The 27,030-nt window shown below is 38.4% G+C and overlaps 2 protein-coding genes across 8 annotated transcripts; one reads left to right on the top strand and one right to left on the bottom strand.

Moving 5' to 3' along the window:
• Window positions 1-3,161: 3,161 nt before the first annotated feature.
• Window positions 3,162-14,729, bottom strand: LOC110053850 (uncharacterized). 5 transcript variants are annotated; one of them, XM_020760150.2, is made up of 3 exons: window positions 14,632-14,729; window positions 5,199-5,305; window positions 3,162-4,797 (listed from the first exon to the last, which is right to left on the bottom strand). In XM_020760150.2, the coding sequence occupies exons 2-3, from the start codon at window positions 5,300-5,302 to the stop codon at window positions 3,747-3,749; spliced, it is 1,155 nt and encodes a 384-aa protein (XP_020615809.2). In that variant the 5' UTR covers window positions 5,303-5,305; window positions 14,632-14,729; the 3' UTR covers window positions 3,162-3,746. The 5 variants fall into 5 exon arrangements, with proteins under 5 accessions (XP_020615809.2, XP_020615807.2, XP_089131184.1 ...); XM_020760148.2 differs by lacking the exon at window positions 14,632-14,729 and adding an exon at window positions 11,466-11,656; XM_089275058.1 differs by lacking the exon at window positions 14,632-14,729 and adding an exon at window positions 7,833-7,992.
• A 2,861-nt stretch (window positions 14,730-17,590) lies between these two features.
• LOC110053838 (uncharacterized) lies at window positions 17,591-27,016 on the top strand. Of its 3 annotated transcripts, XM_020760130.2 has the most exons (4): window positions 19,535-19,943; window positions 21,368-21,580; window positions 23,000-23,106; window positions 23,901-27,016. In XM_020760130.2, the coding sequence occupies exons 3-4, from the start codon at window positions 23,006-23,008 to the stop codon at window positions 25,927-25,929; spliced, it is 2,130 nt and encodes a 709-aa protein (XP_020615789.1). In that variant the 5' UTR covers window positions 19,535-19,943; window positions 21,368-21,580; window positions 23,000-23,005; the 3' UTR covers window positions 25,930-27,016. The 3 variants fall into 3 exon arrangements, with proteins under 3 accessions (XP_089130832.1, XP_020615789.1, XP_020615788.1); XM_089274706.1 differs by lacking the exons at window positions 19,535-19,943; window positions 21,368-21,580 and adding an exon at window positions 17,591-17,802; XM_020760129.2 differs by lacking the exon at window positions 21,368-21,580 and having other exon boundaries at window positions 19,536-19,943.
• Window positions 27,017-27,030: the final 14 nt, after the last annotated feature.

Raw genomic sequence — 27,030 nt, 5'->3', positions numbered from 1 at the left:
TTACCTTAATTATTAACACAGAATCTTTTTAAAAAAGATATCGCATAAAGCATCACAAAAGGAATCAATGGGTAGCAGATAAGTAAGCACAATGTACCTGAAGAAGTCTGGTTTAGCCAGCCGAAATATAGTACACCTTCGAGAAATCATCCTACGTTGTGTCGGGTTTTGCTTTTGTATTCTTCAAAAGATTATAATGTTTCTTTCTGTAAACTGTTTACTGTTTTGTTTTCTTTTGTCCACGTATCAGTGAAAGAAAAAGATTTTTCACCTCCGTATTCAAGAGATGGCCCGTAAACACACCTGACAGTTTCTTTCAAAGCTTTCAGCGTCTTCTCTTTCCTTGAAATCTGGGCTCAGAACTTTTCTTTCCGAATGAAGGCATTCCCACTTGCACATCCTTTTCGTAATATATGGCGACGCAATTTATAATGTCTCATACTTCGTTCGGTAAATCGCTATCGCCGCCAACCAATGGGGGCATCCTGGCCAAAACAAGACAAGCGTTCTAGGAAAGGTCGAAAGACTAGAAAAACTAGAAAGGATCGGGGTGTGGGGAGGGGAAGCGGTCAAGATTATATACGCAAGTGTCGAGGATGTGGGAAATGGACAGATGTCATTGATGTCAGAGTATCGCAATAGGACTCAAAGACTTAATACAGTCTCATGATACTAACTTAGTCAAGCGATAATGGATACGTTCGACAGTACCTGACAGGGTACAGAGCCGTTGCTATTCATTACTTGAAACCTGACACAGCTATACGCACAAAAGGTTCATTTCTTGCGGCTTTTGCGCTGGTCAATTTATGAGGTCACGTAAGAATTGAAATCCCTTATCCCGCTCTGTTCCCTTTGCGAATCCCACATCCCAACCCCATAAAAACACGAAATCCCGCTCCCACTCGTAATTGTAATTCCCGCTTCCCGCCCCTGTTTTCAGCTCAAATCCCGAATATCACGGCGAAAAAAACAAAGCCAAATCCCGCATCCCGCCAAACCTATTGGGGACCCCCAAAAGTAGCAAAGAAAATAAATCGTTTTCTGTTTTGTTTTGTTTTTTTTCTTTTGGTCTCGCGCTTCGCATTCGCAATCGCGCTCCACGTTTACTAAATTGTTCATCCAAACACAGGGCAAGCGCTCTGTCCACTGATTTACGGAAAGCCTCATTTTTTAAAATTATTATTATTATTATTTTATTCCTCCAATTCCTAGCTAATACACAGATATGTAAATATAAAGTAAAGAAAGTAAATAGTAACCGATAGTGCTTTGTAAGGAAGAAAAAAACGCAAAAAACAGCCTCATTTGGTGTAAGACTGCTGCTAAATACCCTGGGGATTGTTAGAAACAGAATTGTGGAGGGCTGTATGGGCGATAATGAACGGGAAGAAATGAAATGGTCATTATGGCATTAGCCTAAGCAGAAAGAAAACATCCTCCAAGGGAATTCGAACCCATGACCTCCCAAACACCATGCGGCCGCTCACGATCTCCCTTGGAGAAGAGACTCACGGTGAACAATAGACTGCAAAACAGTCGTATTTTTTGCGAACGCAAGCGACGGTCAATATTCGAACGAAAGGTCTGGAGCGAGTGTAAAAACGGCGAGGGAGAATGGGGAGAGACGCTACGGGCGTGTGAGGCTCGCGCGCTTCACACGCGGGGATCCCGCTTACTGCGCTTCGCGCCTTCCGGAAACGTCCGAAAACGACTGTTTTGTAGTCTAGGTGAACAAGGTCATCTACTGCCGACGTTAACTTTGTTGTTATTTTAAGTGTTTTTCCCTGGTCTACCAGTTTAGTGAAACCAATTTCTAACTTTCTTCTTTAAAATTGTGTTCATTTCACTGATGTCCAAACATGCTTGTTGGGTACTTTACAGTCACTCTCAGTAAAGACCATTGAACTGATTGTTGCAGAATACGATTTTTGTAGAGGGAACACTCAAAATTGATCGAATGGTCAATTCCGATCCTTTTAACGTGCCTATGAAGTAAAAAATAAGTGATGCTTATTTGAAAGGCTTTTCAAAGTAAAGAAGAATGGTGTTTCCCTTTTTGCAATATCTTTTTTCGTTCTAGAGATATTTACGTTTTTGTGTTATGCAAATGAGGAAAGTGATGACGTCATAGGTGGTTCCATTTGAACAGTAAAACACTGAATCAAGAATATCTCTAGAAATATTGGAGCAGTGTCCTTCAAACTTGGCACCACAAATGTGCATCACAAAAGAAACAGAATGACACCTTCTGTGTTGTTGCCATGGCAACACTTTTGGCTCCAGTCTCTTTCTGTGAAAAACAAAATATGCCAATTTGCAACCCTTCGAAAAGGGACAGAAGGTCTTGCTCGGAACACACATGATTCCCATGTTGCCTTAACTCTCCCCATTAGATTGTTGGGAGTGGATGATCCTTGTTTAAGATAAAATCTGGTAATGTTAGTTTTAATTAAAACAGGACCAGCGGCATAACTGTTGTCATGGCGACGGCACAACGGGTGTTATTTTGTTTCTTTTGTGATTTACATTTCTGGTGTCAAGTTTAAAGAACACTGCTTTAATATTTCTAGAGATTTTCTTGATTGAGTGTTGAACTGTTTTAGTGGAACCACCTATGACGTCATCTCTTGTAACACAAAAACGTGAATATCTCTAAAACGAAAAAAGATATTCCAAAAATGAAAACGCCATTCTTCTTTACTTTGAAAAGCCTTTCAAATCAGCAGCAATTGTTTTTTACTTCATAGGCACTTTAAGTGACGCGCCTGGGAATCGTGGTAGTTGTATTCATTAAAACAAATATGATGAATACAACTACCTTGATTCCCCGCAGGCACATCTCGTGGAGGGAATTGGCCGTTGGTGCTAGAAAAAAATTGGTTATAGCTCATATGTGTGTAACGCGTCTTTTCGTTCGCACTCGTTTTCAATAGGCAGTCGTCTGGTACGAAGATGGGAGCCCGACAAAATTCGGAAAGTGTTCGGAAATGTGCGAGTTTTCGCAGGTTTCTCTATTTTGTTTCAAAGTGACAGCAAATACACAGTCGGATGTGTGTGCCCCCTGTGGGAAGTAATGGTTGTAGGGAGGGCTCCTTTCGTTTTCTTTCCGTTGGGATAGTTGGAACTGTGTGAATAAAAAAACAGGAGGACTCTGGTCGTTCATTTAAGATAATTTTTATTCCTTGCCCCAAAGTCAAATGATTGTGTCTTTTCTCTTTTAAGAGTATTAGTAGTTTAACTTTTGAAGTAAACCGAACGGATGCCTTTGAACTATTATCTTAGAAAAACAAAATAGACGCTATAATGCTCTGTTTTCCAGCGTTTGTCAGATACTATGTTTCTCCAGCTGAACTTAAGACGATGCATGAGACTGCATGTGATTTGTTAGGCACATTCAACCATATTGTTGTCAGTATCGTAAAAAAATGCCCCTGTAGATTTTATTAGCTTTAATATATCTTAAATCAAATTTAACTCATTGTCTCACCGCAAAACAATACGTTTGCGGTTTTTTGTGACATTATTTTTACCATGGTCTTATTATTATTTTTTTTTCTAAATGATTGATTTACTTTTCTTCAGCACACTGCGAAAAGTGACGTGAAGTTTAGCTGGTGTTCGTGAATGTTCTTCATACAGGAATCACGTAATACAAGAGAAACGAAACACTCTTTATACGCAATGAAAATCCCATAGTTGTGGGATCAGGCAAACTCTGTGTGAACAGAGTTGATTACTGTTTACTATTCTGGCAAAATTGGAACACCGACTCGCTTGACGCGTTTAAGTTTATCTGGATCTAGGTCTGCATGAAATTGGTCGTCCATTACTTTTGCTGTAGTTGGTGACGCATCCTGCTGGAGTGACGGAGCGGCAATCCTGCCATTGACGTTTTGGGAGCCGTGCCTTGGATAGTTTTCAGCCGCTGAAGGCGGAATCAAAGCACTTTCTGATCTTGAACTGGCCAAGCTTTGCCCATCAGTTGATCTAGCATAGTACCAAGTTGCTCCATCCGTGTCGTAATCTTCCTTAGGAAGTGGGTATGGCGGTTGATTTGATGAGTTTTCCAACGGCCATAACTGTACCTCTCTCACTGGTACTAAAACCTCCCCTTTGTATCTTCCGCTGTCTTCTAGCTCCCTGGATTTCCTTTTTCCATCCTTCCCTTTCGGAGACTTGTTCTTCCCAGGTTCAGTGTAGTAACCTGATGGAATATGCCCATTGGCACTCATGGGTCTTGGCGGAATCACCCCTGATCTCGCATCCTCGTTGTATGTTCTGATTTCCTTCGGTTCCTTTGATTTCCTTTTACCATTCTTCCCTTTTTGTGACTTGGCCCTCCCAGGTTCGGTGTAGTAACCTACAGGGATATGTCCATTGGCACCCGCAGGTCTTGGTGGAATCATTCCTAATCTGACCATTCTGGTCTCAGCTTCATTCGGTGCTTCTGTTCTGGAAAATGATTGAACGGGAAGATTCCTCTGATACCCAACATATTTATCTGCTGTAGATGGTCGATAATTATAACTGCTTGACCTGTCGAGTTCTCTGGAATATCGTACGATTGAAGTGCCAACGATGAACGGCTCATCCCCGGCTGCTCTTGTCAATGTAGTTGGTGATCGAAACTCTTCGTGTGGTTTCTCTTTAAGATACCAGTTGCTGTTGTTGTTTGTGGGAACCACCAACGCCATGGAATTGGACGGGATTCCCACGGTTTGATTGATATTGGCAGAGTGTTGTTGTTGCAATTGGCGTTGCAAATGTTCCTCTTTTTTCCTTCTGCGATCCTTCCTGATGATTGAGGATAACAAAAAAAGTGTTGCACTACAAATATCAACATGTTTTTTCCAAAACTAACAGCAGAAATGACTAATCATCTGCCATATTAGTTGCCTTACTCATCGATAAAAAGGACGACAAATTAAACAGTTACCTTTTGTCAATTAACCGTTAAGTCTAAGAAAACTGCGAAGCTTTCGGTTTCGGCTTTCTTTTAGGAGCGCTCTTGAACTACCTTACTATACCAAGCTAGCAACTGAGGTAGTGTAAATTTAAACTGATAAGGTGTTGGCAAGAACCCTTCGCCTGTCATAACGCAAATTTAGACCCTACATTTGCTTCATTGGTAGAGGATTACAGTATCAATTTTTTAAAACAGCGTTATGAACGACGTTTACAAAATATATCATTACCTGGCCCATAGTGTGCAAAAGATAACGATGATACACAGCAGCACAAAAATTAAGGTCGCTAATCCTGCGACGAGGCCAATGAACCAAGGCTCCACTTCTACCATGTTCTGAATAAAAGAAAATAATTATAAAAGAAGAAAATAACCGTCAGTCCATCAAAGTTTTATTAGATTTGTTTTTGCATCTTAGTTAATGCCACTTGGTAGTCGTTTCTTTTCCTATTTAGAGGCAATTTAAGGATTTTGAAGATAGTCACGCGGAGTGAGCTGTCGGCCAAAATAGTCATTAGGGAACTACTTTTCTGTTGTTAATATGATGGAGCTCAAACTTTGCAACATGATAGACAATTCAAAACCAAACAAACGCATGTTTTGTGTGTTTTGATTTAAACGGCTATTGGCGGGGAATGACGTCATCAAACTAACAGCAAAATTTCATTTTCCCCTTCTGACCAAACTAATGCATTACTTTGAAAGGAAAAGTTGAGATCAATTCAAATGTGAGAATTGTTCTAAAAGGATTTTTAACTAAAAAGATGTTGCATGTTGAAATTTGCGAAATCTAGTAGCAAAATGACCGAAAATTCATATTTTCATCTCTTTTGAACAAATCGAGCTTTTTTAAATTTTTTTTTTTTTTTACATTTGAACTCATCTCAACATAGACTTTGTACACAAAGCTAATTATTCGAGGGTGAATTTGGTCCGTGATATTAAGCCACGTGCATCATAAGACAATTGCAGTCTATTTGCATACCCCTGTTACACGAGGTACGATGTTTTCGACTGGAATAACACCTACACACAAATTTTCCAATTCAAAGCATAGAAGTGAAAGAGGTTTGACGCCGGCAAATTAACGATGTTCCATAGCATTGTTATATGGGAAGCTCAGTGATAAACAAGCTATCACCTCCAGCAGGTCGAAACATAACTATGCAAATTGAGTGTTGAAACGTTAAAATGTGAATTACGAACGTTGCAAGACCTAACAACGAAGTCAGCTGGATTATTACAGAATATTGACTAATTTGTTATGATCTCTTGTTGGGAATCGAAAATTTATCTCTCCTTCACTTTGGATCTCAAGACCAAACTTTATGCACTTTTGAGCTGTCTTCGCTTTTGCGATCAAGCGTGTCCGTGATTTCGTTAGCAATGAGTCAAGTAAACTGAAGTTATGTATATCTTAAATGAAATTCTGTGTCATATCGAGGACAACGTAAAAATGCACAACTACAAATTAAATGGATTACGCCCAGCATACCTGTGATGAAGCTCGGGCGAGTTCGTGTGGTTTTACATGCAGACAGTCACTTTCATTCTGTGTATTACGGTTGATTAGAGATAAAAACCGCCAAACTTAGCCAACATAAGTAGGGTCCAAATTCTACTTGAAATTCCTGATAGATAACCGTGCATTAAGATTCATCATGTCCTATCTATTCAGGGCGATTCTATTTGATCGTTTCAAGGAAGGAACGGAACCTCCTAGCGTGTTTCTACGAACGGCTGGCTACTTAGACAATTGGCGAATTAGGGTCTCTCAATGGAAACGCCAAATGACAAAGGCTTTGCATGTGTTCAGACGTACATCTTATATAGGCAAGTTATGTTATGTAGCCCAGCTTGGATCGATCGCATGCCGATCCAAACCAAACGATCCCCCTCACTCTGAAGCTGAAACGTGGAACAGTTGATTGACTTCCTTGAACTCATTCAAAAAAAAGGTTTCTGGAAATTGCATTTCTTCAACTTGAATTGATTTATAAACTGCTTTAATAAATAGTCTTTAAGAATATCTCGCTGACATTTTAACTGCGTCATCACCAAAATGAAGCTTAACAACTAGAGGGATCGCTGATCGCTGATCGCGTTAAAGTGACGTTAAGCCTTGTTTTAGGCCACAGAATAACCGAAATGGCTAACTACATTGTTAGACCATATTACCATATTCACAAATGACTAGCAATTGTTGAAACGTCAACTTGAGTTTAAAACAAAAATAACCACAAAAATATAACAACTAAATACTTTAAGCGACCAAGGAAAATCAAAGTCTTCTCCTATATCCATACTGAGCTGAAAAACAGGGTACATTGATAATGTCAGGGAAGTAAATCAGTCGAAAACGTTATCCGCCCTGATCACAACACTTACACAACGCCCACAGTGCTTATTACCATAAGTCGCTTAGATCTATGACCATCCGTGCGATATGTCTCGTTTTTCACTACAATACGGGCTGCAAGATTGACATATAGACACATATACACAATTTTGAATCTGTGGTAAAGAAATTTGAAAAGCATATTGTTGTAGAAGCCACAACAATTCGTTTCATCAACGCAACAGCCAGGCTCTGCTATCAGTCTTCGGTGTTACAAAACGCACTGAAAGTGGGCACAACGCTTTTAAGGCAAGCTGAATAATTTCAAAGAAATTTGTATGAATTGGCAGTCACTCTCTAAAAGCTTGCTGCCTTACGATTAATTCTGCGGAGCAGTAAAGTTAAGTCGATGATCAAATGAATCAAATGGTAAAACCACGCGGCCAAAATCGAAGCTCATCTTAATTCAATAATTAACTTCTAGAAATTTTAATAAAGTTATACGTACACCTATTCGATACTTACAACTTACTTCAAGTCTGCATTGATTTCAAGATTTTCGTAAGCGACTCTTGTTTCAACCGAATTCGAAGTGAAGACATTTCTTTCACATTTTGGTTGTGCCGTCTCACCGCTCGACTTCTTGCTTCATTTATGCAAAAAATGAGATAAACGTCTTCCTGCCCGCAGTCGAGCATTCGTTACATTCTTTCGCAAGTGCTTGCCAATATTCACGTATGGAATCATGGAGAAACGTGCAACTTTTATCTCTTTCCAGCGTAAATCGTGTTAAGAACAACGTATACTTTAATGCTACTTCCTGTTGTGAGAGGATAAAGTTATTGCACTGGCTTTTTATCAAACTTTTGCCCGCTTGTTAACAATTATAATCAGGAAAATGTTTACACGTGTGTCATGAATCATCTAATTTAATATTGTTTTCGTTCAGTTTTTGTTTTGCAGATTTAAAACTAATTCTGTATGCATTAGTCAATAGGATTAATTACGACATCATGTTTGTATTTCACACATACCCGTTCTATAAATGGAATTGTACGTTACATCGAAAAAAAATTGTTTATTGTGAAGTCGATATGCTGAGGGGAGGGGATGGCTGGGAGGTATTTGAGAAGACTTGTTTTTCTTGAAGAGTATATGAACTGCATCGAAAAAAGGATTGTATATTGTGAAGTCCATATGCTGAGGGGAGGGGAAGGTTGGAAGGTAATTGAGAAGACTTGTATTTCTTGAAGAGCATATGAACTGCATCGAAAGGGGAATGCACCTGCGACAACAGATCTTTTAAATATTTTAGAGGTTCTTAAAATAACAGTAATCCTCAGGAACATCTCTGCCAGATGAATACAATTCAGTGCAAAGTATCAGGAGGTATTTCTGGCTGGTCAAATATAGCTTACTTCGATTTTATGATCAAAAGCACAGTGGCCAAATGCATTCTAAGCGTGTTTGTTATTGGCCCCAAAACTGGCTAATGCTTTAATGTGGTTTCTCTCGGCGATAAATAAATTTGGAGAAACACTTCAACCTTCAAAAAAGTTTAGATAAAAATTTACCCTCCATGCGAAAAAATAATAAAAAAGACACATAAAAAGTGGAATTTTCGAATTTGGTACCGTCCTTCGTAGAATGTACTTCTTATTTTGCTATAAAATGATGTGATTCGGAACGATAAGAACATCTGATAAAATTAGCGAAACTGATAGTAAGTTTAAATGGAAAACGTGATGTTGCAGCTGAAACGAAAATACTTGACAAATATCAGCCAAACTAGTCACGAGTTCGAACGCTCAAGGGCCTTTCCACTTTTGATACATGCGAGTATTTCTCGATAAAAACCAAACTAAAAAACAAAGAATAAAAAAACAAAACAAAAAAACAAAATGCAGAATTGTCTTTTGCATCCACTCTACAATGTTTATCTACATGAATGGACATTTAATGGCCTTGATGAGGGAGGAACGTACCACTCAAACTAATGTTTTGCAGTGAAGACGATCAGCTTGCATTTTGTCTAGTCCTTGAGATAAAGAGTTTACTTGTACCTTCCCCTTCCATTAATTATCAAAACAGGCCAGGCCAGGCCTACTGTGTTTACGTAACCCGATGTTAAAATAAACTTCTAAAGTGTCCTCACAAGAATTTAAGATGCTGCCAGATGAAGATAGGGGAGTGGAGCTTGTTAATACGTCAACGGCTTTTTCTGGTCATTATGAGGTGATTTCTGGTTTGCTCGAGAGGAAATCCCACAATAAGGGGGTCTGACTGTATACCCACCTTGCGGCCATAGAGAGCTTTTTAAAGACTTCTCATTGGTATCTAATGATAGTTTCGGACGTAAATACCATCGAGGACGTGGTCCTACTACGTCATTGCCCTGCGTAGCCAATTGGAGCGCTCGTTATATCATCGTACACGAGAAAGAAAAACAAGACAAACAGGAAAAAACAAACAAACAAACAAAAAATATCGCAAAATATCAAAAATATTTTCCCTGCCAGTTAGAAAACGTAAAGGGCTGTAAGTGAGACTCACAGGATCTGTAAATGATCTCAAATTACAACTGCTTCTTGACAATGCCGATGTCAACGAAAACGTATTGGCAAGAAAGAACAAACGTTTCAAAGGCACGAGGGATAATTCCAAGAGTCTTACTACGGATGGTTCTTGCTGAAAAGTGTCATTTTATCCATAATGTACTTTATTCCCAATAAGCTCATTCCAAATTTGTTTGTCTGATGTTGCACGAGCAGCGAACAAAAAAAGGCAATATCACGATGAGCTTTAATCTTTTTTTTTTTTTTGCCAGAATATTTATTTAATTATTTTCCTTCTTGGAATTTCAAATGCAGCATTTAGCTCGTCCTTGTAGTCAGTAGAACAGAAAAACAAGAAAAGGTCATGACCGAGTCGAAAACTTACGACTAGCACATGAAACCAGATTTCAAACTTGCACGTGCTGGACTGAACTTAAAAAAAAAAAAAAAAGAATGAATAAATAAATCATAATAATAAAGAAATGATAACTTACAATAATAATGTCTCCAGTGGAAAGGTTACGAGGTTTATGGATTAGAAATCGCCCTTATTTTTAATAAGCTTCTCCCGTGTCATCTTGAAACAAACGTTTTAAGAGTCACTTGGAAAGGAAGTTCTTTGACTTGCCAGGGTCATGTGTGTGATTAGAATCACAATCGAACATTTTTCCTCATGAAAAGGAAACATATGTACGACAGGAAGTCGGTTATTGCCCAGATTATGACTTGTGGTTCCGATCTTTCAATATTTGCCAGAAATGTACTAAGCCGTGAAGAATAGAGCTGAACCTTTCTTTTATAACGAAATTTAAATAAGTTGTGTCTAAAACGCGTTAATAAGGTAGAGAAATTTGTGATTAGTTTTGCATACGTGCTGTCAAGCATTCATATTCGTGGTGTTATCAGTTCTGTCATTCATTTCAAACAGATCACGTGGCGTCTTTTGATATTTTAGCTTATTTCCTGCTTAAACGAGGAAATATCAGACATCATGTGTCTACAAAATTATCCCAGCAAAGCGACTTGAATTTTATCCTGAAACAACCTTCCTAAACCGACATTCGGGGTTTTTAAAACAAGGTCATGTTGTTCCGCCTTCGCTTGTATTGTAATAAAATTAATAAAAGGAAACGAGTACAGATAAATTGTCATTAGTTATTATCCGATCTTCGATCAAGACAAAGTGTGGTTGATATCCGCCGTCGCGAGTAATCCGCCTGAATGTTTTGATACAGAAAGAAAACTGTAATTTCTAGTATTTTTCTGGATAATTAGAATCTTAGAAATGAGAATAATATTTCAAGCATGTAATGCTATTTATCATGTAAATTTTAAGCGGAACATACTGGCTAACCGTATGACGCATACATGTGAGGAACATGTGAGCGAAGCTAGAAACTACCCTTAAATATTTTGAAATCAAAAGAGCTTTTTCTCCTTAAATTTATTTTAAAAAATGTTACTCTTCCAAAACTTTAAATTAGCTTAATTAAACAGCGTAGCGAACGAGCAATGTGACGCAGATGTTAGTGTAAGGTGCATGTAGTTTTCGTTTGAGAGCTGTGCTTTACCAACATCCGTGCTAAAATATTTTTCAACTCACTTTTGACTCAGAGCTCGAAGTATTCGTCTGGGACTTGAATCGAAGCTTTGGCGCCAAGAACCTTTCCTGTTGTTACATCTTTTTGTCGACGTTTCGTGAAATTTTGCCAACAGTGAGCGCCAGTATTATTTACGACTTATTCTTCGATAACGACACGGTTTCGAACTAATAAATAATAATAGATGCCAATTCTCTAAAACACCTAAAACCTCATTGGTTGAACGTGACGTCAATGGACGTAATTGTTGTTCGTTAAAGTCTGAAAAAGCTTGACAGACAGCTGAAAATGACTTGTTCCCAGTCGCCGAACAGTCATAAGGTCTCACCAACAGCGTTGCGTGATATTTAAGGGAGATCAGTCACGGTATCTTTTAGTTACTTTTGCCACAAGCAACATTGCATTTAAATTGAAGAAAACCTGACAATAGCAGTTTACTAAGATAGAAAAACAACAAAACACTAAAGAGATAATAATAAACCATAAAGGAACAAGGATGGTTTAGAACGGAGACGATTAGCGCGGATTACAACCGAAGAGCTTAAAAATATTAGGCTGAACTTTTTGAGAGGCGCAAACCGTGACGTAGCTCGTTGAAACGGAATATTTCACCATTGCATGACACGGGATGACTTATTAAGAGTATAGTGATATTTTGCGTTACGTCAACTGTTGTGCAAACAATTAAGAGACCTTTCATTTAATTTATAGTTTTCAAAACTGAGTGTTTTGAACGTCAGTTACAAAGTTTGTAAACAGTAAATACTGTCATAGAACCGTTATATATATAAAACTACGAACTTTTCAGCTGTTCCTGATGAACTTGGCAAAGAGAATATCGTTTAAAATTGCTGGCAACAGAGTAAGGATATATCTCGCTGCGACGAAAAATAATATCAAACGTGAAAATTAAAAACGGAAATGAATATTTTGTTATAGTTGTAATGTTCAGTATAGTTTTTGATAATCATCTTTTTTCTTTTTACCAACAAGGTTTGAGGACTCTGGGTTCTTTCTGTGAAATAAAGTACATTTTCTGAATACTAAATATAAATTTTTGATCTAAATAGTGCAGTCGAGAAAATATTTGTAAAAGGTTTAGGATGTTATTTGATAATTCCATTTATATTTTATATCAGTGCCTTTAACACTAGCAGGGTTACCATTATTTTTTTTATTATTGTGTTATATTATCATTGTTATTGACATCAGTGATTTTCTGATATGCCTTAAAAATATAAAATCGATATAGCTGTTCCTGTATGACTCATTCATTTGCAGAAATAATAATAATACTGACGGCATGCTTAGTCAGCGAATTGTTTAAGATGGTTTAAAATAATTAACGGGACAACTAAACGTGAATAAAATAACTCGTATTTTACTTTGTCCAGTTACATGCAGTCGTCTATTATTCTCGTCTATAAATTTTTTTTTTCCTTCTTCTTCAGTGGAAACCCTCAATTTTTCGGACCTCCCGATAACTCGAACCAAAAGTCGTTCACCCCTCCTCACTCTGACACTGTAATTTTACCCTAGATTTCTCCAACTACTCGATTTCTCAAACCAATTTTCGTTTCCCTCGGAGATTCGAAACATTGGAATTGCTCTGTACTAGCAATGTCGAAAATGGTTATTTACATATCAAGCAGAATTCTGTTTCACGAATGTAGACCACATAATCTTGGAATAAAGATCAAAACATAGTTTCCGCCAGCCGGCTGTGTACTTGCTGCGGATACGGAAGGAAGCAACCTTGCGTAACTTTTACTAATTTCTCCAGTCTGAATCACGGACACTCGTTTTGGCTACCTGTCTAAGTGCCCATTTTTTCTACTGGTTAAATAAGGTTAAGATCAGTTTGTACGTGGCAAAATCAACTAAAATAGCGTTTGTCATCATCAGTTACCAGTGATTTTTATTTTCATAGTGATTGTGGCGGAAATAAGAGCAATATATATAAACAACACCGACCTCCCTTGTTGCTACTGTAGGAGGTTCGCCGGTTTTAATTTTTTTTGGAATACCACCTTTGATGGTTATCTGAAGAAACTTGACAAACGCTTGTCACCAAGACATGCCTAGAGTGCTTATATTCATGCCTTGCCATTTATACTGAAAAACAAAAACAGTCAGTGGTATGGAAAACACTGAACCGTTGAAAACAGATAGTAAATTATGTTGAGATAATTAATCGCCGTTTATACGCTTGGCCTCTTTGTGTCCATAAAGCTATATAACTAGCGATATAGTGAGTTCTTTGATCAGAAAGGGATTGTATAGAACGTAAAATGGATTTAATTAGGAAAACACATTAAAATGCGGTGTTAATGACGAGCGTGCGTCAACAATATTCGGCAAATTTATGGTTAAGAATCAGTCATTTTTTCTTCTTTTTTCTCGTAGTTTGTTTTTACGTCGATAATCATTGTTTAATCTTTAAGCTCTTATCCATATGCCATTCGCGGTGTCAATAACACAGGGAAACAAAAATGAAGCAAATTATAACTTATGACTCTCGCGAAACCCCATCTATGCCCCATCTATACCGCGAACTCCCATCTATACCGCGAACTCCCATCTATACCGCGAACTCCCATCTATACCGCGAACTCCCATCTATACCGCGAACTCCCATCTATGCCCCATCTATACCGCGAACTCCCATCTATGCCGCATCGATGATCACGATTCGATCGATGTTTACATCTTTGCGGAATTTTACCATGTGAATAACTCAGTGAAGTCGTACAGCGCAAGTTGTTGAATTTTCACAAGCAGCGATTGATGTTTTCTTTCTTCGAACGGAAAAGACTAAATTTGGTTCCAGTTCGCAAGCCTTTGATTTCAACGAACTCAAGTGCAACTTTCAGATGTATGTCACGTGAGAAAACAAAGTATTCACACTCCCAAAAGTAAATACCATGTGCTTTCTTTAGTAAGTTGCTTCTTTCATAGCCGCGATAATGAATAACTGCTTTCAAATGAGTCGCACTCAACCCGTTAATATTATTAAAGTTACTTTAACTGGGACAAACTTAAAACACTTGATAGAGAATGCAGTCGAAATTGGTCGAAGCAAAGCTCAAGCACATCTCATCGTTAAGTAAATTTGCACGTTCTGTTTCGACTGAAGAAGACCATGAATTGCGAAGAGTCGAAACTCACCTTAAATAGCTTGTGTTTCTTCGCTGTGTTCCTCGTTTACACTGAACGAAAACAGTGCCCCATATCAGCGTGGTGTCAGGCAGTCAAAACACAATATTTCTTCCATTGTTCAGCATAAATATTAGCCTTCTCGTTCTAGTTTGTTCTGAGATGACTCACAGGTCTAAAGCTGATCAACGAATAAGCCACATAGTGCCTATATTTGCGACAGTTTTATGGCAGCAATGCCGTTCTCAAGAGCAAATACTCGTTCAAGGCTTCTTGATAGCCGTGTAAACATGACGCCAATCTGAAGGCGGAGTTCCTTTATTCTTTGGAAAGCTAAATAACTCCTTTGAGACAACTTGGTGTAATATAGCCCGAAGGGAATTTTCAAGACGTGAATTTATAGTCCCGTGAACAAAGATATAACAAGCGTTGATATGTCATGCTGGCTCAATAATAGTTTATTTATTTAAAAGCTTCATGTATTTTCAATTGTTAAAGTATTAGTTGAAAACGTGCAAACGAACCAAGGAATCGAAAGTTATTGTGAAACGTACCGGCAAATGATTTAGCTTCTTACATCTCTACGAAACAATAAGGCATTCATTTAAAGCTGTTGCATTTGAATAACCTAAAACGGTGATGTAAACCATTCTTTTGATGAGGCATTGTGTGCTTGAACAGTGTATTGGAACAGATTTTTCTTCACACTAAGAATGAACAGTTTTAGTGCCATCTACGCACAGTTTACTGTTAAATCATCCTGTCACGTTAGTAATCGAGAGGTATGAAGTCTACCTCGTCAAAAATTTACAATAAAGGCGCAAAAAGTGCCTTTCGTGAGCGTAAAGGAATGATATTTCTTTTTCCATGCCAAAGGACGCAGGAGCTATATACAAGAATATTAATGTTGAGTAAACATATCACAAACTAGATGTCATGGGAGATAAACTGAAGAGAATTTGTTGCTCGGTCAGCGTTTTTGTTTGTTAACTGTCTTTCTAACAATTCATGAAATGATGATGCCGAGTTCATCATTTGCCCCCTCCAAGGCGAAATGCTGATGAGTTTAACAAGTCACTTCAAACATTCTTACCGGCTGTAATAAGTTTAGCTTATTTCTTTGTGAATCGGAGCACTTGCTAACACTTGAAGGCAATATCTTTTCCTGGATTTCTTTTTCTGTTCTCCTAACGTTCTTTTTCTCTCAACTAAACAATATTGTTCTGGAAAGACTTATTAGGTGTTAATAACCTAATGTGACATGATAGATTGTTTTCTTATACAAGCTTGGTCAGTTTTCCAGTCAGCTAGTTTCTTTCAAAGAGATCAGGGAATACGAAGTTAAGCCCTTGTAAGTAAGATACATATAACATTCTAATCAACAAACAATGTATTTTCAGATGTTGAATTGACCATTTTTTACATGCATGATCTTCGCTGCTCGAATTGATTAATTTTCTTATGCGTGAAAACACAAAAATTAACTAATTAATTAATTAATTAATTAATCAACTAATTAATTAATCCCTTATAATCTCAATGTTAGGTCGATATGTGCAGTTCGCAAGTTGTGGGGCGGTCTAAAACCAAGGAATTCAATTCTAACGCCAATGGCCAAAATGTCAAGTTTTTGGGCTGTATAAGCAGTTTTGGGGAAATCTAAAAGATCTTAAGAATGGCTGACTGTAGGATCGAGAAACGCCGGTCAACGACCCATTTGGCAAATCGCTCATATTTTGCCCAAAGATACCCTTAGGTGACCTTATTCTAAAAATCATATTATAAGGTTTCAGCGAATTTTTATTTTTCAGAAATTCGCGAAAATTTGAAAGCGCGGTCAAAGTGCGGTTTTTCGTGTAATAACATGACCGAAATAAGGTGCGAGGACGAAGCGCTGCTAAAGTCTTAAAATAAATTCAATTGACTTCAAACTTCACACAAATGTGGAACAACCACTCTAATTTATTCCTCGTTTTAAACTAATCTCAGATATGTTGATATAGTGGTTTTCCAAACCATTTTAAAAACACCTATGAAGCGTGTGGAAAATAACAGCAAAATATAGGTCATGTTTAACAGCATAAAAATGCATCTGGTACCTCACTTTCCCATTATTTTACTTTACAGCCTTAAAATGTCATTATTAAACATATACCATGCCAAGTCTCATGCTCGAACTCGCAGTATTTCCCTTTGAGAAAAACGAAAATCTATGTCAATGTGTTGGGCGCAAATAACACAATAATTATACACGAACAAGAGACAAATCAATTTCAATGGCGAAAGTAAAAGGCTACTAGTGATTAAAATCCCGTCAATTCACTGCTATCAGTAGAAACATAATCTCCACTACATAAAAACTGTTTTTAGACGTTTTCGATCGAAACATTGCGCGTTAACTTTGCTTAATTTCCTGTCCGCCGTCATGTCTAGTTTGTCATCGTGTGTATTTCCTTTATGTAAACAACACTGTGAATGGTTGTCATAACAAACGCAAAGAGATTTTCTGGAACCTCGATGTTTTCGATTCTCCAAAACGCTTTAAGTTCGTTAAGACACAATAATGGATTAACTTGGAATGCTGTTTAGCATTAAGGACGTTAAAGGACCGTAAATTAATCGAGTTGAAATATCTTGAAGCAAATCAAAATCGCGCCCTTACGCTAATTGCTAAACAGCCGATCTCCGTTCAAGTTCAAGAAGACGAGAGGTTAATCCGGCGATGTATTACCGGTACAACAACAAAATCAAACCGAGGTCATCAAAAGTGTAAGTTTAAAAGTGTAGTGGCAAGTTCGAAATAAATTTCGCCTAAATAAATTGGAAACAAGAAGTGAAACGGTCTGACTTTTACTGAGTCTCGAATATCAGCCACGCAGCATGAATGTGTTTTTATTATATCGGCAACCATGCTGCGTAGCTGATATTCGAGACTCAGTAAAAGTTGTCACACAACCGTACGAGCAGCCCAGTCACGCTTTCACTGCTCTCGCGCAAATGTTCAACATTTGGCAATTACAATTTTTCTTGTTCTTGAATGGCTCTTAGTTGTAGCTACAGCCACGCAGCATGGTTGCCGATATAATAAAAACACATTCATGAGGCCCCTGATTCTTACAGCCCAAAAGTTTGGCCTCTTTAAGGCAATGTGGAGTGGTATTGAGGGGAATCGACGGCTTTTAGGTATGTTTTCTGTAACGTTTTCGGATTAAATTAGTCGTATTAATATCTCGTTTATTTGTTTCGGGTCAGACCGTTTCACTTCTTGTTTCCAATTTATTTAGGCGAAATTTATTTCGAACTTGCCACTACACTTTTAAACTTACACTTTTGATGACCTCGGTTTGATTTTGTTGTTGTACCGGTAATACATCGCCGGATTAACCTCTCGTCTTCTTGAACTTGAACGGAGATCGGCTGTTTAGCAATTAGCGTAAGGGCGCGATTTTGATTTGCTTCAAGATATTTCAACTCGATTAATTTACAGTCCTTTAACGTCCTTAATGCTAAACAGCATTCCAAGTTAATCCATTATTGTGTCTTAACGAACTTAAAGCGTTTTGGAGAATCGAAAACATCGAGGTTCCAGAAAATCTCTTTGCGTTTGTTATGACAACCATTCACAGTGTTGTTTACATAAAGGAAATACACACGATGACAAACTAGACATGACGGCGGACAGGAAATTAAGCAAAGTTAACGCGCAATGTTTCGATCGAAAACGTCTAAAAACAGTTTTTATGTAGTGGAGATTATGTTTCTACTGATAGCAGTGAATTGACGGGATTTTAATCACTAGTAGCCTTTTACTTTCGCCATTGAAATTGATTTGTCTCTTGTTCGTGTATAATTATTGTGTTATTTGCGCCCAACACATTGACATAGATTTTCGTTTTTCTCAAAGGGAAATACTGCGAGTTCGAGCATGAGACTTGGCATGGTATATGTTTAATAATGACATTTTAAGGCTGTAAAGTAAAATAATGGGAAAGTGAGGTACCAGATGCATTTTTATGCTGTTAAACATGACCTATATTTTGCTGTTATTTTCCACACGCTTCATAGGTGTTTTTAAAATGGTTTGGAAAACCACTATATCAACATATCTGAGATTAGTTTAAAACGAGGAATAAATTAGAGTGGTTGTTCCACATTTGTGTGAAGTTTGAAGTCAATTGAATTTATTTTAAGACTTTAGCAGCGCTTCGTCCTCGCACCTTATTTCGGTCATGTTATTACACGAAAAACCGCACTTTGACCGCGCTTTCAAATTTTCGCGAATTTCTGAAAAATAAAAATTCGCTGAAACCTTATAATATGATTTTTAGAATAAGGTCACCTAAGGGTATCTTTGGGCAAAATATGAGCGATTTGCCAAATGGGTCGTTGACCGGCGTTTCTCGATCCTAACAGTCAGCCATTCTTAAAGCGCCCATTTAAGTCCTAGCTCATGTTGGTTAAGAACTTTGAGTTTGAGTGAACATTACCAATTCGCCCGAAACATATTTTTGGCTGTGAGAAGTTGTGAATGCTAAACGTACCATGGCTAAAAAATCGCAATTTTGACTCGATATCTCGACTCCAACCAGAAATACTGTTTTAACTTCCAGAAGTAGTGGGGAGTGCTACGACCAACAGTTTTAATGTATGAGCACAACACGGTAACAAAATTGTCGAGTTAGAGTGAAAATTAAACGATCTTTTCCTCTCATGTCTTCGTTTCAGCCACGTCAGTCAAGTTCAAACACGTTCTGAGCCTTAATTGACTTTAATTCTGCCGTTCAGTTATGTGCTTGAAGTATCCTCGTCAAAACAAAATCAGTTTCTCTTAGAATTTCTGATTGACATGTACGTTTAGAACGTAAACATACGTGTACTGCCATTATATTAAACAAAAGGAAATATGTGTTTATAAATATGTTTGGACAGTAAAAGGTTGGCCTGGCTAGCGGACACGTCTTAACATAATCGGCCGATGACGAACGAAATGGAATAGAGATTAACACCACAAATTACTTTTTTAAGTTCGTTCTTCGACTAAGGTGTATAGGGAAAACGGATTGAAATAGCATATCGAAGTTTCCTTTGCCATTCTATGGAAATCAGACCGTTCACTCTTGTATAGATGACCTCATTTCAGCCTGATGTGGCAGGGGGCTCAATGCTATTGGTTGAGTCCTCGGACAAAACAGCGTTTGCCTGAGTGACATTGAGAAGACCCATCCAGGCGAGGCTAGAAGCGTGGGAATTTACAAAGAAACGGGCTCTGACCGAACAAGATAACAGTTTGGAACTGAAACAACTATCTGCAGTTTTTGCTCACGGTAAGAAAAAGCTCTCGTTTTCTTTAGGACGTTGCAGATAAGTTTAAGCTAGCGGATTTTCAATTGTTAGCCTGTTTCAGATATGAGGGATTAAGTTGTTCAGTTTTTCAGTTTATCACAATCCGGGATGTTGGTAACTTTAAGGAAATTTCATATCTGTACCAGCACTCATACCGTTGATTAAGTAGTTCGGTATCTGCTAAAATACCGGATGGTTACGTTTAATGGGTCCAAAACAAACGTATTATAAAACGAGCAATGAACTGAATTCGCTCATGCGGAGCATAGCTGCAGACAGTATTCTGATAGATCAAACTTTCAGATATAGTATTTATTGCAGTTTCATTCCATGCCTAGGACAACTGCTGCTTGCAATGTACTAATGCTGGTGAGGTTTATAAATGGCAGCCAAACATGTTGAGTCTTGTGCTTTTTTTATGCCAATGCTTTTAAAGTTATTGTTCACCTTAAACAAAACAAACTCAAACTTACAAAAGGATGATTCTAGATGTAACATTGTTGCCTCTGCCAATCATTCCCAGGATTTTTGACAGAGCCCATCTCGCTGGACAGCTAAAATAAAAAAGCGCTAGAGAAGTTTACGTCAGAGATTTTTCAAGTACTTGAAAAGCTGAACGAGAGCGTGAGAAAAAAGAGAAGCAAAGAGTACGGAATAGATATTCAAGCAAGTTTGCTGAAGTCAAGAATATTCTTATTTCATTCTTCCATACAAAAAGTCGGCATTATTTCACCATGAAGAGAAAACTTCTAGAAGTAACTGTTCATTTTGCATAAGAAAACAAGTCACGTTGACAGTAGTGGACCTTTGTCATCTGTGAATTAAAAGCAGTTTACAAGTTTGACTGAACATGCTTCAATGAGCAGATGAACCTCAAAACGAGTATGCTAGAAACTGCATTAACAGCATTTTCATCGCTAGCAACATCTACAGAAGGTCAAAGACTAGATTTGTAATGCATAGTTTGGCACGAATTTACTTTCCCTTACAAAGAAATCATGGGAGTATTACATTTTAATGTTCTTCAACTCCCTTGCTGGTTTTTGCTTGTTTGTATCATTCAATTTAACACAGAATAGCTAATAACCGTTGCAAATAAACGGCCATTAACGAGTAGTTCAATGGTGCACTACCATCTAACAGAACCATTTAATTAATCAACAAAGTCATCATAAACCATGCATTAGCTAACAGAAATGTAAAAAATAGTGTGAAATTTCTTCCAATACTCTTAATTCTTATTCAGTCAGGGGTGAGATTGTAGATTAAAGAAAGATCGCGTGAGTCATGGCACAAGAACTTTCGGAACACGCCTGGACACATGTAATGTAACCTTTTAATTTCTAACTGAGAATGAAAACAGATGACGTAAAGAATTGTTTGAGCTTAAGCTTTTTGTTTCTAGAACAAACGTCATTTAGACTATGGAAGAACCTGGACTTGTTGCCAAGATATTTTGACCGACCGCACAAAACGGTTTTACTACAGAAGTTACGGTCCATTCGCAAGTCGATGTTTGTGGGACTGAGTTTGACAAATTTTGCAAAGTTTCCAATTTTTTAAAGTTTTTCGAAAGAAGATCTGTAATTTCCCGGACACCTAGAGACATTGCCGAAAGGTAAGATAAAACCTTAATTCATTATAATGGTCGTTTGAGTTTGAAGCCTTCATTGCACACAAAGCTGCACAGAAAAACTCAAATTACAGACCTCAACCGTGGAAAAACATAACAGAAATTATATTTATCAGTGTTCTTCTAGTTATTTTATTTTGTATAGGAAACTTTTAATATTTGAAATATGCTGACTTTTATTTACTGCTTTCTGTTAGTTATTAATATTTCATGTAGGGCTTAAGATCTCGGCAGATTTTCCGTCACATTCACGTTCAAAAATCGATGCGTCATCTCAGACATCTCAACTCTTTTAAAAAGTCAAATTGAAATGACAGGTCAGTAAAATCGCGCGCCTCATTCTTTTAGAATTATGGTTTAGTGAGAGTAAAACTTGACAAGGTAGTTATTTATAGATTTAATTGATTAGTAACTGAACCGAGGAATGCAAATATCGGCTGCAAATGCAAAACGCAATTTTGTTATTTGTAGACTTGTTTGAAAAGATACGTGGCAAAAGAAACTCTGGTCTGCAGGATAAAAATATCCTCTAACTAGTTTTTCTTTCTTTCTTTTCTTTTTTAATTTTAAATTTTTAGTTTAAGTCTTCTTTTCTTGTCGGTATTATGTTCTATAATTAAAAGCTCTTTTTACCTTTGCATAAGTGTGTGTTAACCTGTCAAAATAGACCGGTCTGTTGCACGACACCTTTATATAACTCCACTTAACCGTGCAAAGGCTTAAGTTCCTTCTCTAATTTCTAAAGCTCCATCGAATTGCACAATGTCAGGCAATTTAATTCGGCGATTGTACCAGAGAGACGCGTAACAGCGGTGGTCAAGCTCAACCAAATCTGCCTCATAAGATCATCTTAACGTTTGTACATCTACTCTAAGCAAATTTTACGCACAGCTCATCTTTTTCATTAATTAGGGTCGTCGTCACTTTCTTTTATGAGGTACAATAAGGTGGCTATTTTCGGATCATCTTACTACGTCCGAAATAAATAAAGTGGTCTGAATTTGACATATTGCCTGTTTGGTGACGCAGATAACCGCTTTACGTTTGAAGAGTGATTAAATAGTAATGTTCGGTACAACACTTGAAGCACATAAAAAAGAAAAAAATGGCATTTTATAACATCTTTCACAATTTGGCTACCTCGAAAAATATATACATGCGTGTTTTGTTTACTACAGACCACGAGTGAGCATATCATTGTAGCAGCATCCCGCGGCGGAAGTTAATTCACCGCACTACAAAAAGCACGAGGCAGGTGTTTGGTACGTCCAGTATGCAAATAGAGTGCTGTTGTCGAATACAGAACACTTGATGCGTGCTTCAGTTTGAATGCAGCACTCCCTCTTGCCTTGAGCGACCAGTGTTGTTAATTCCAAATCATTGACGCCATTCGTCTTTCCACAGGTCTAAATGGAGTTTTGGTGGATCGTCTTGGCTGGATGCGGCGGAGGCCTACTCTTGGCCGCTTACGTGGCCGTGGTCGTGTATAAATTATTTCGACGCAAGAAGAGGTGAGACTGCTGCTACTAGTGTTAAGCTTTGTGCTACTGTTAAAATTCTTAGGTTGTTGGTTGACTTTAATACCTTTTCAATATTGACGACTTTATGACACAACTAATGATTTAGGCATGGTCATCTTCAAGCGCTTTTAAGGACGTTAGCATTTCAAGAAGATTTTGGAAAAAGTAATAATAATGATAACTGCAAAAACTTTAAGAGATAATAATCAATCTATTCAGATCCTTAACTATTCCGGCTTTCCAAAGGTAAGTCTATTATCATACTCCACAATTTACAGAAAAACGTTGAATGTAAGCATGCGTGGGTAAATGAGGTTCACTCCATGTACCTGCGGACAAAGCGCAAGTTTACCTTACGAAGCCTACCGAAAACTAAATTCCTTCGTGTAAGCAGTCACAGACAGCAGTTTCGGCTTTCTTTGGTCACGTAGGTATTCAGCTGATATTGGTGCGGTGCCGAAAAATTTAAATAAAATCACTCAGAATGCCGAAACTAAATTTAACCTTTAACCGCATGATAACAATTCACAGGGTGCTTACGTTGTGTTTTTTGTGGATAACGTTATTCCCAGCTAGCTTTCATAGAAGAGAGATTAATAAACAACACTCAGATCATGATTGCCGTGCCAGAGCTTGTTCATTCGAAAAATTACTGCTTTTGATGAGCTACTAAGACGCATAAATATGGGATGAGGAAACCATAGATGCCCTGCTTACCAAATCCAATACAGGTCTTGCAGTTTTCCCACTAACATTTAATTATTGCCTTCTGCGTATTTTTGCAGGGTGCAGATGAACCAATATCAGCACCCTGAACGTCTTACAGATGACAAAGATTGGACTACCCATGTCCATGCAAGAGAGGTTTCGGAGAGGAGGGCGGACGGCCTATGCATGGAAACTCTATCAGGGTCAACCAAACTTGGTCGAAAAGCGTCCATCCCGTCCGTTAACCAGTTCCTAGGGGCTTCGGAGGAGGTTCCAAATGCCTCGCACACAAATTCCGACGATAAACGAAAAGGACGTAGCAAGAGTCCAGGCCCGGAACCACAAGCATCGGCAGGTTTTAACCAAGACACTTCGCCTTATGTAGTGCCTGCGGCTGAAAGAAGCAGCCCCGAGGTTGTTCGAAGGTCTGAATACACCTGGGAGACTCTGCTATGTCAACCCAGCGATTTCAGAATTAAACGAAGTCAATCGTTTAACTGGGACGATCCTGAATACAGAAAACCCAAATGCAAGACTCGTTCCTTGAAGCTTGCAAGTGACAAGCAAGGTCAAGTGAAAAGAACTGTTCGGAGCAAATCTCTCAGAAGATATACGCATCGTGAATTGACCGTCTCAGGTGCTGCCGAAACAGCACCATTCGATAAAATTGTCATCTCCGTGAAAAGAGGGGACGACAACGCGAAACGAAACAAATCGAAGAAGAGCCCTAAGACTCAAAAAACTGTCAACGAACCAGGAAACAAAGTGACTAAAGCCGAAGGCACCACTAAAAATAAAAAGATCAACAGATCGGGGTCTGCACCATCTGCGAGGGCCAAGGAAAAGCTTGCAAACACTGAAGTAGAAGGCAGCCTAAATCGACGACATTCCTCTCGATGGATTCCAGATCCTGATTACCAAACTGTGTCGATGGAGGAGCTCGTTTCAGCAGCTGAGCAACAAGTCAAAGCCACCAGAAATGATAACGTGTGTGTAGTGGAGATCCACAACGTGCCAAGAGATCGAGATCCAAAGGTTAGTACATTAGTGGGAACTGCCACGTCTCAAGTGGTCGACACATCATCGAGCACCTCCATTCAACAGTCAAGTCCATCACATGAAGATCAAACGAACTGTAGCACCACAGTTGATGTGAAAACAATACCAATACCCGGTGTTGCCCAAAGGGTACCAACAGTTCTGCCGAACGATCAGAGCCCTGACAAAAACGAAGAGACAAATGTCTCTAACAAGAATACTCACGACAGAAGATTATCCGTCAAAAACCGTATTCAAAACCTCGAGACTCAGATTGTCGATGTACAGTCAAATACTCGCCACCCCCAAGGAACAGACCCAACTAAACATTACACGATGGTTATAGAAGCCCCACTGACAATCGACATCAACAATAATTCCCAGACGTTGCCGAACTGGAGACAGAAACAAACTGCACGAGAGGCGAGAAACGAGCCAACCAACGAGAGCAATCAAATTGGTCAGCCATCGTTGAAAGCTAAGCCAAAAGTCGGGTCGATAGGCAAATTAACCCTCGTCAAACATGTGGAAACGCCCGCTCGAGGAGGAAACCCTGAAATAACTCCTGAAAACCCCACAAGAGAGGATCCCACAAAGAGTTTTGAAAATGCTTCGTCGATCCAGATGAGGCAACTAACAGATACATCATCGCCAAGAAATGCGACTTTGCTCGTAAGGAATTCCGACGAGCAACGGGAAAACGACACCTCACATGTACCAGTCTGTGCAGCACCACCAGCACCGCCACCACAACCTTTCACAGTGGATTCACAGTCTTCCCGCCAAGTCCTGGGCAATGAAGTCAAGATAACTATTGTACCAAAAGACAGACAAGACGCGACCTCCGTGTTAAATGGGGCAAACGCGCCAATAGCAAGAGACACAGACACGAATCTCACTTTAGAAGAAAGGAAGAAGACCTGGAAGCGGGAGCAAATTTTGGATCAGCTCCACAGCGCCCGCGCAAGGAATGGAAACCAGAACTACATATTTGGCACAGGGTTGGCGTACCAGTCGTGCATGCCTGAACTACAAAATAAACTCAATCAGCTTACGCTTGCAAAATGATTTAGTGCAAACTGATTATTACCGCCGGGGTGAATCAAATTAAGATATAAAAACTAGTGTAATCTTTGACGAATTATTCGTCCTGCTGCATAGCTTACGGTCAAGCTCCAATTTATTAAGATTCTGTTGTTTAAAGTTTGGTCTTGATTGGATATGGGTGTAGTAATAGCAAGTGAGATTTTCCGTCATGAGTAAGATGCTCCCAAAGAACTTTTGTAGTATTTTCTTTGAACATTGTTTTCTAATATATGCGAATGAACAGTCTAAATTGTGAATATTGCAACCAGGATCGAGAAGCTTCATTGAGATTCGCGCTTGGGAGCAGGAGTTTAAACACACACTGACTTTTAAGGTGGCTCCACAGGGTAATCATTTATGTCGTTGCGCGCGCAAGTGTTATGTTTTAATACTGTTTTTGCATTCGCTTTCACACCTAGTCCTCTCAAACTTATTACACGTAATAACCAATGTTTAAATAGTATTTTGCTATCATCTCTGTTAAAATTTTGGAATTCAGTCTTGAATTATAAATTCCCAAACAAATGTGTTTTTTACTGTTTTTAAGGCTTTATTTGTGATTTTCATGAATTTCCTTCGGTGATCACATCAATTCCAGCGGGAGACGAATTTTAAACACGAAAAAAGTAGGGTTTGTGAAGGCAGTTTTTTCGATATTTTCAAATTTATGTCTTTTACCGCTGGAAAAAATCTGGTCTTCTAGATTTTCCCAATCTGCCAAATTTTACGGAATTTCACCGAAGGAAACGCGAGAAAATTCACTGTCAGTTTTCCTCATGTTGACGTACTAAAATATCGAAAAACACCGACGTTTTCCTTTGAACGCGCGCAGATTATTTGAACTTCAGTCCTCAGCGCTCGTGCGATCGTGAAACTATAGGGAGCCACCTTAACTACATGTAAGAAGTTGTCGTTGTTGATAACCATAAATTAAGTTTTGGGCGCTGACTTTTTTGGATGTCAGCTTTGTAATTATAAATTGATCATTTTAAATGCAGCTTCTTTTAGGCCTTGCCTGTTCTTACTTAGGAACTATAAGGTTATTTTATTAAAGAGAATTTCTGCCGGGTATTTGTTATTCTT

Source organism: Orbicella faveolata, unplaced genomic scaffold (genome assembly GCF_042242905.1).
Source record: "Orbicella faveolata isolate gen_17 unplaced genomic scaffold, um_ofav_v1 contig_36, whole genome shotgun sequence".
NCBI lineage: Eukaryota > Metazoa > Cnidaria > Anthozoa > Scleractinia > Merulinidae > Orbicella > Orbicella faveolata.
Note: the sequence above shows the minus strand (reverse complement) of the source record. Positions and strands in the feature narration are given on the sequence as shown.

Coding starts and splice junctions, on each gene's coding strand:
- LOC110053850 (XM_020760150.2), bottom strand. CDS start 5,302: ATGGTAGAAGTGGAGCCTTGGTTCATTGGCCTCGTCGCAGGATTAGCG. Junction 4,798..5,198: donor TTTTGCACACTATGGGCCAG/GTAATGATATAT, acceptor CTCAATCATCAG/GAAGGATCGCAGAAGGAAAA.
- LOC110053838 (XM_089274706.1), top strand. CDS start 23,006: ATGGAGTTTTGGTGGATCGTCTTGGCTGGATGCGGCGGAGGCCTACTC. Junction 23,107..23,900: donor TTATTTCGACGCAAGAAGAG/GTGAGACTGCTG, acceptor GTATTTTTGCAG/GGTGCAGATGAACCAATATC.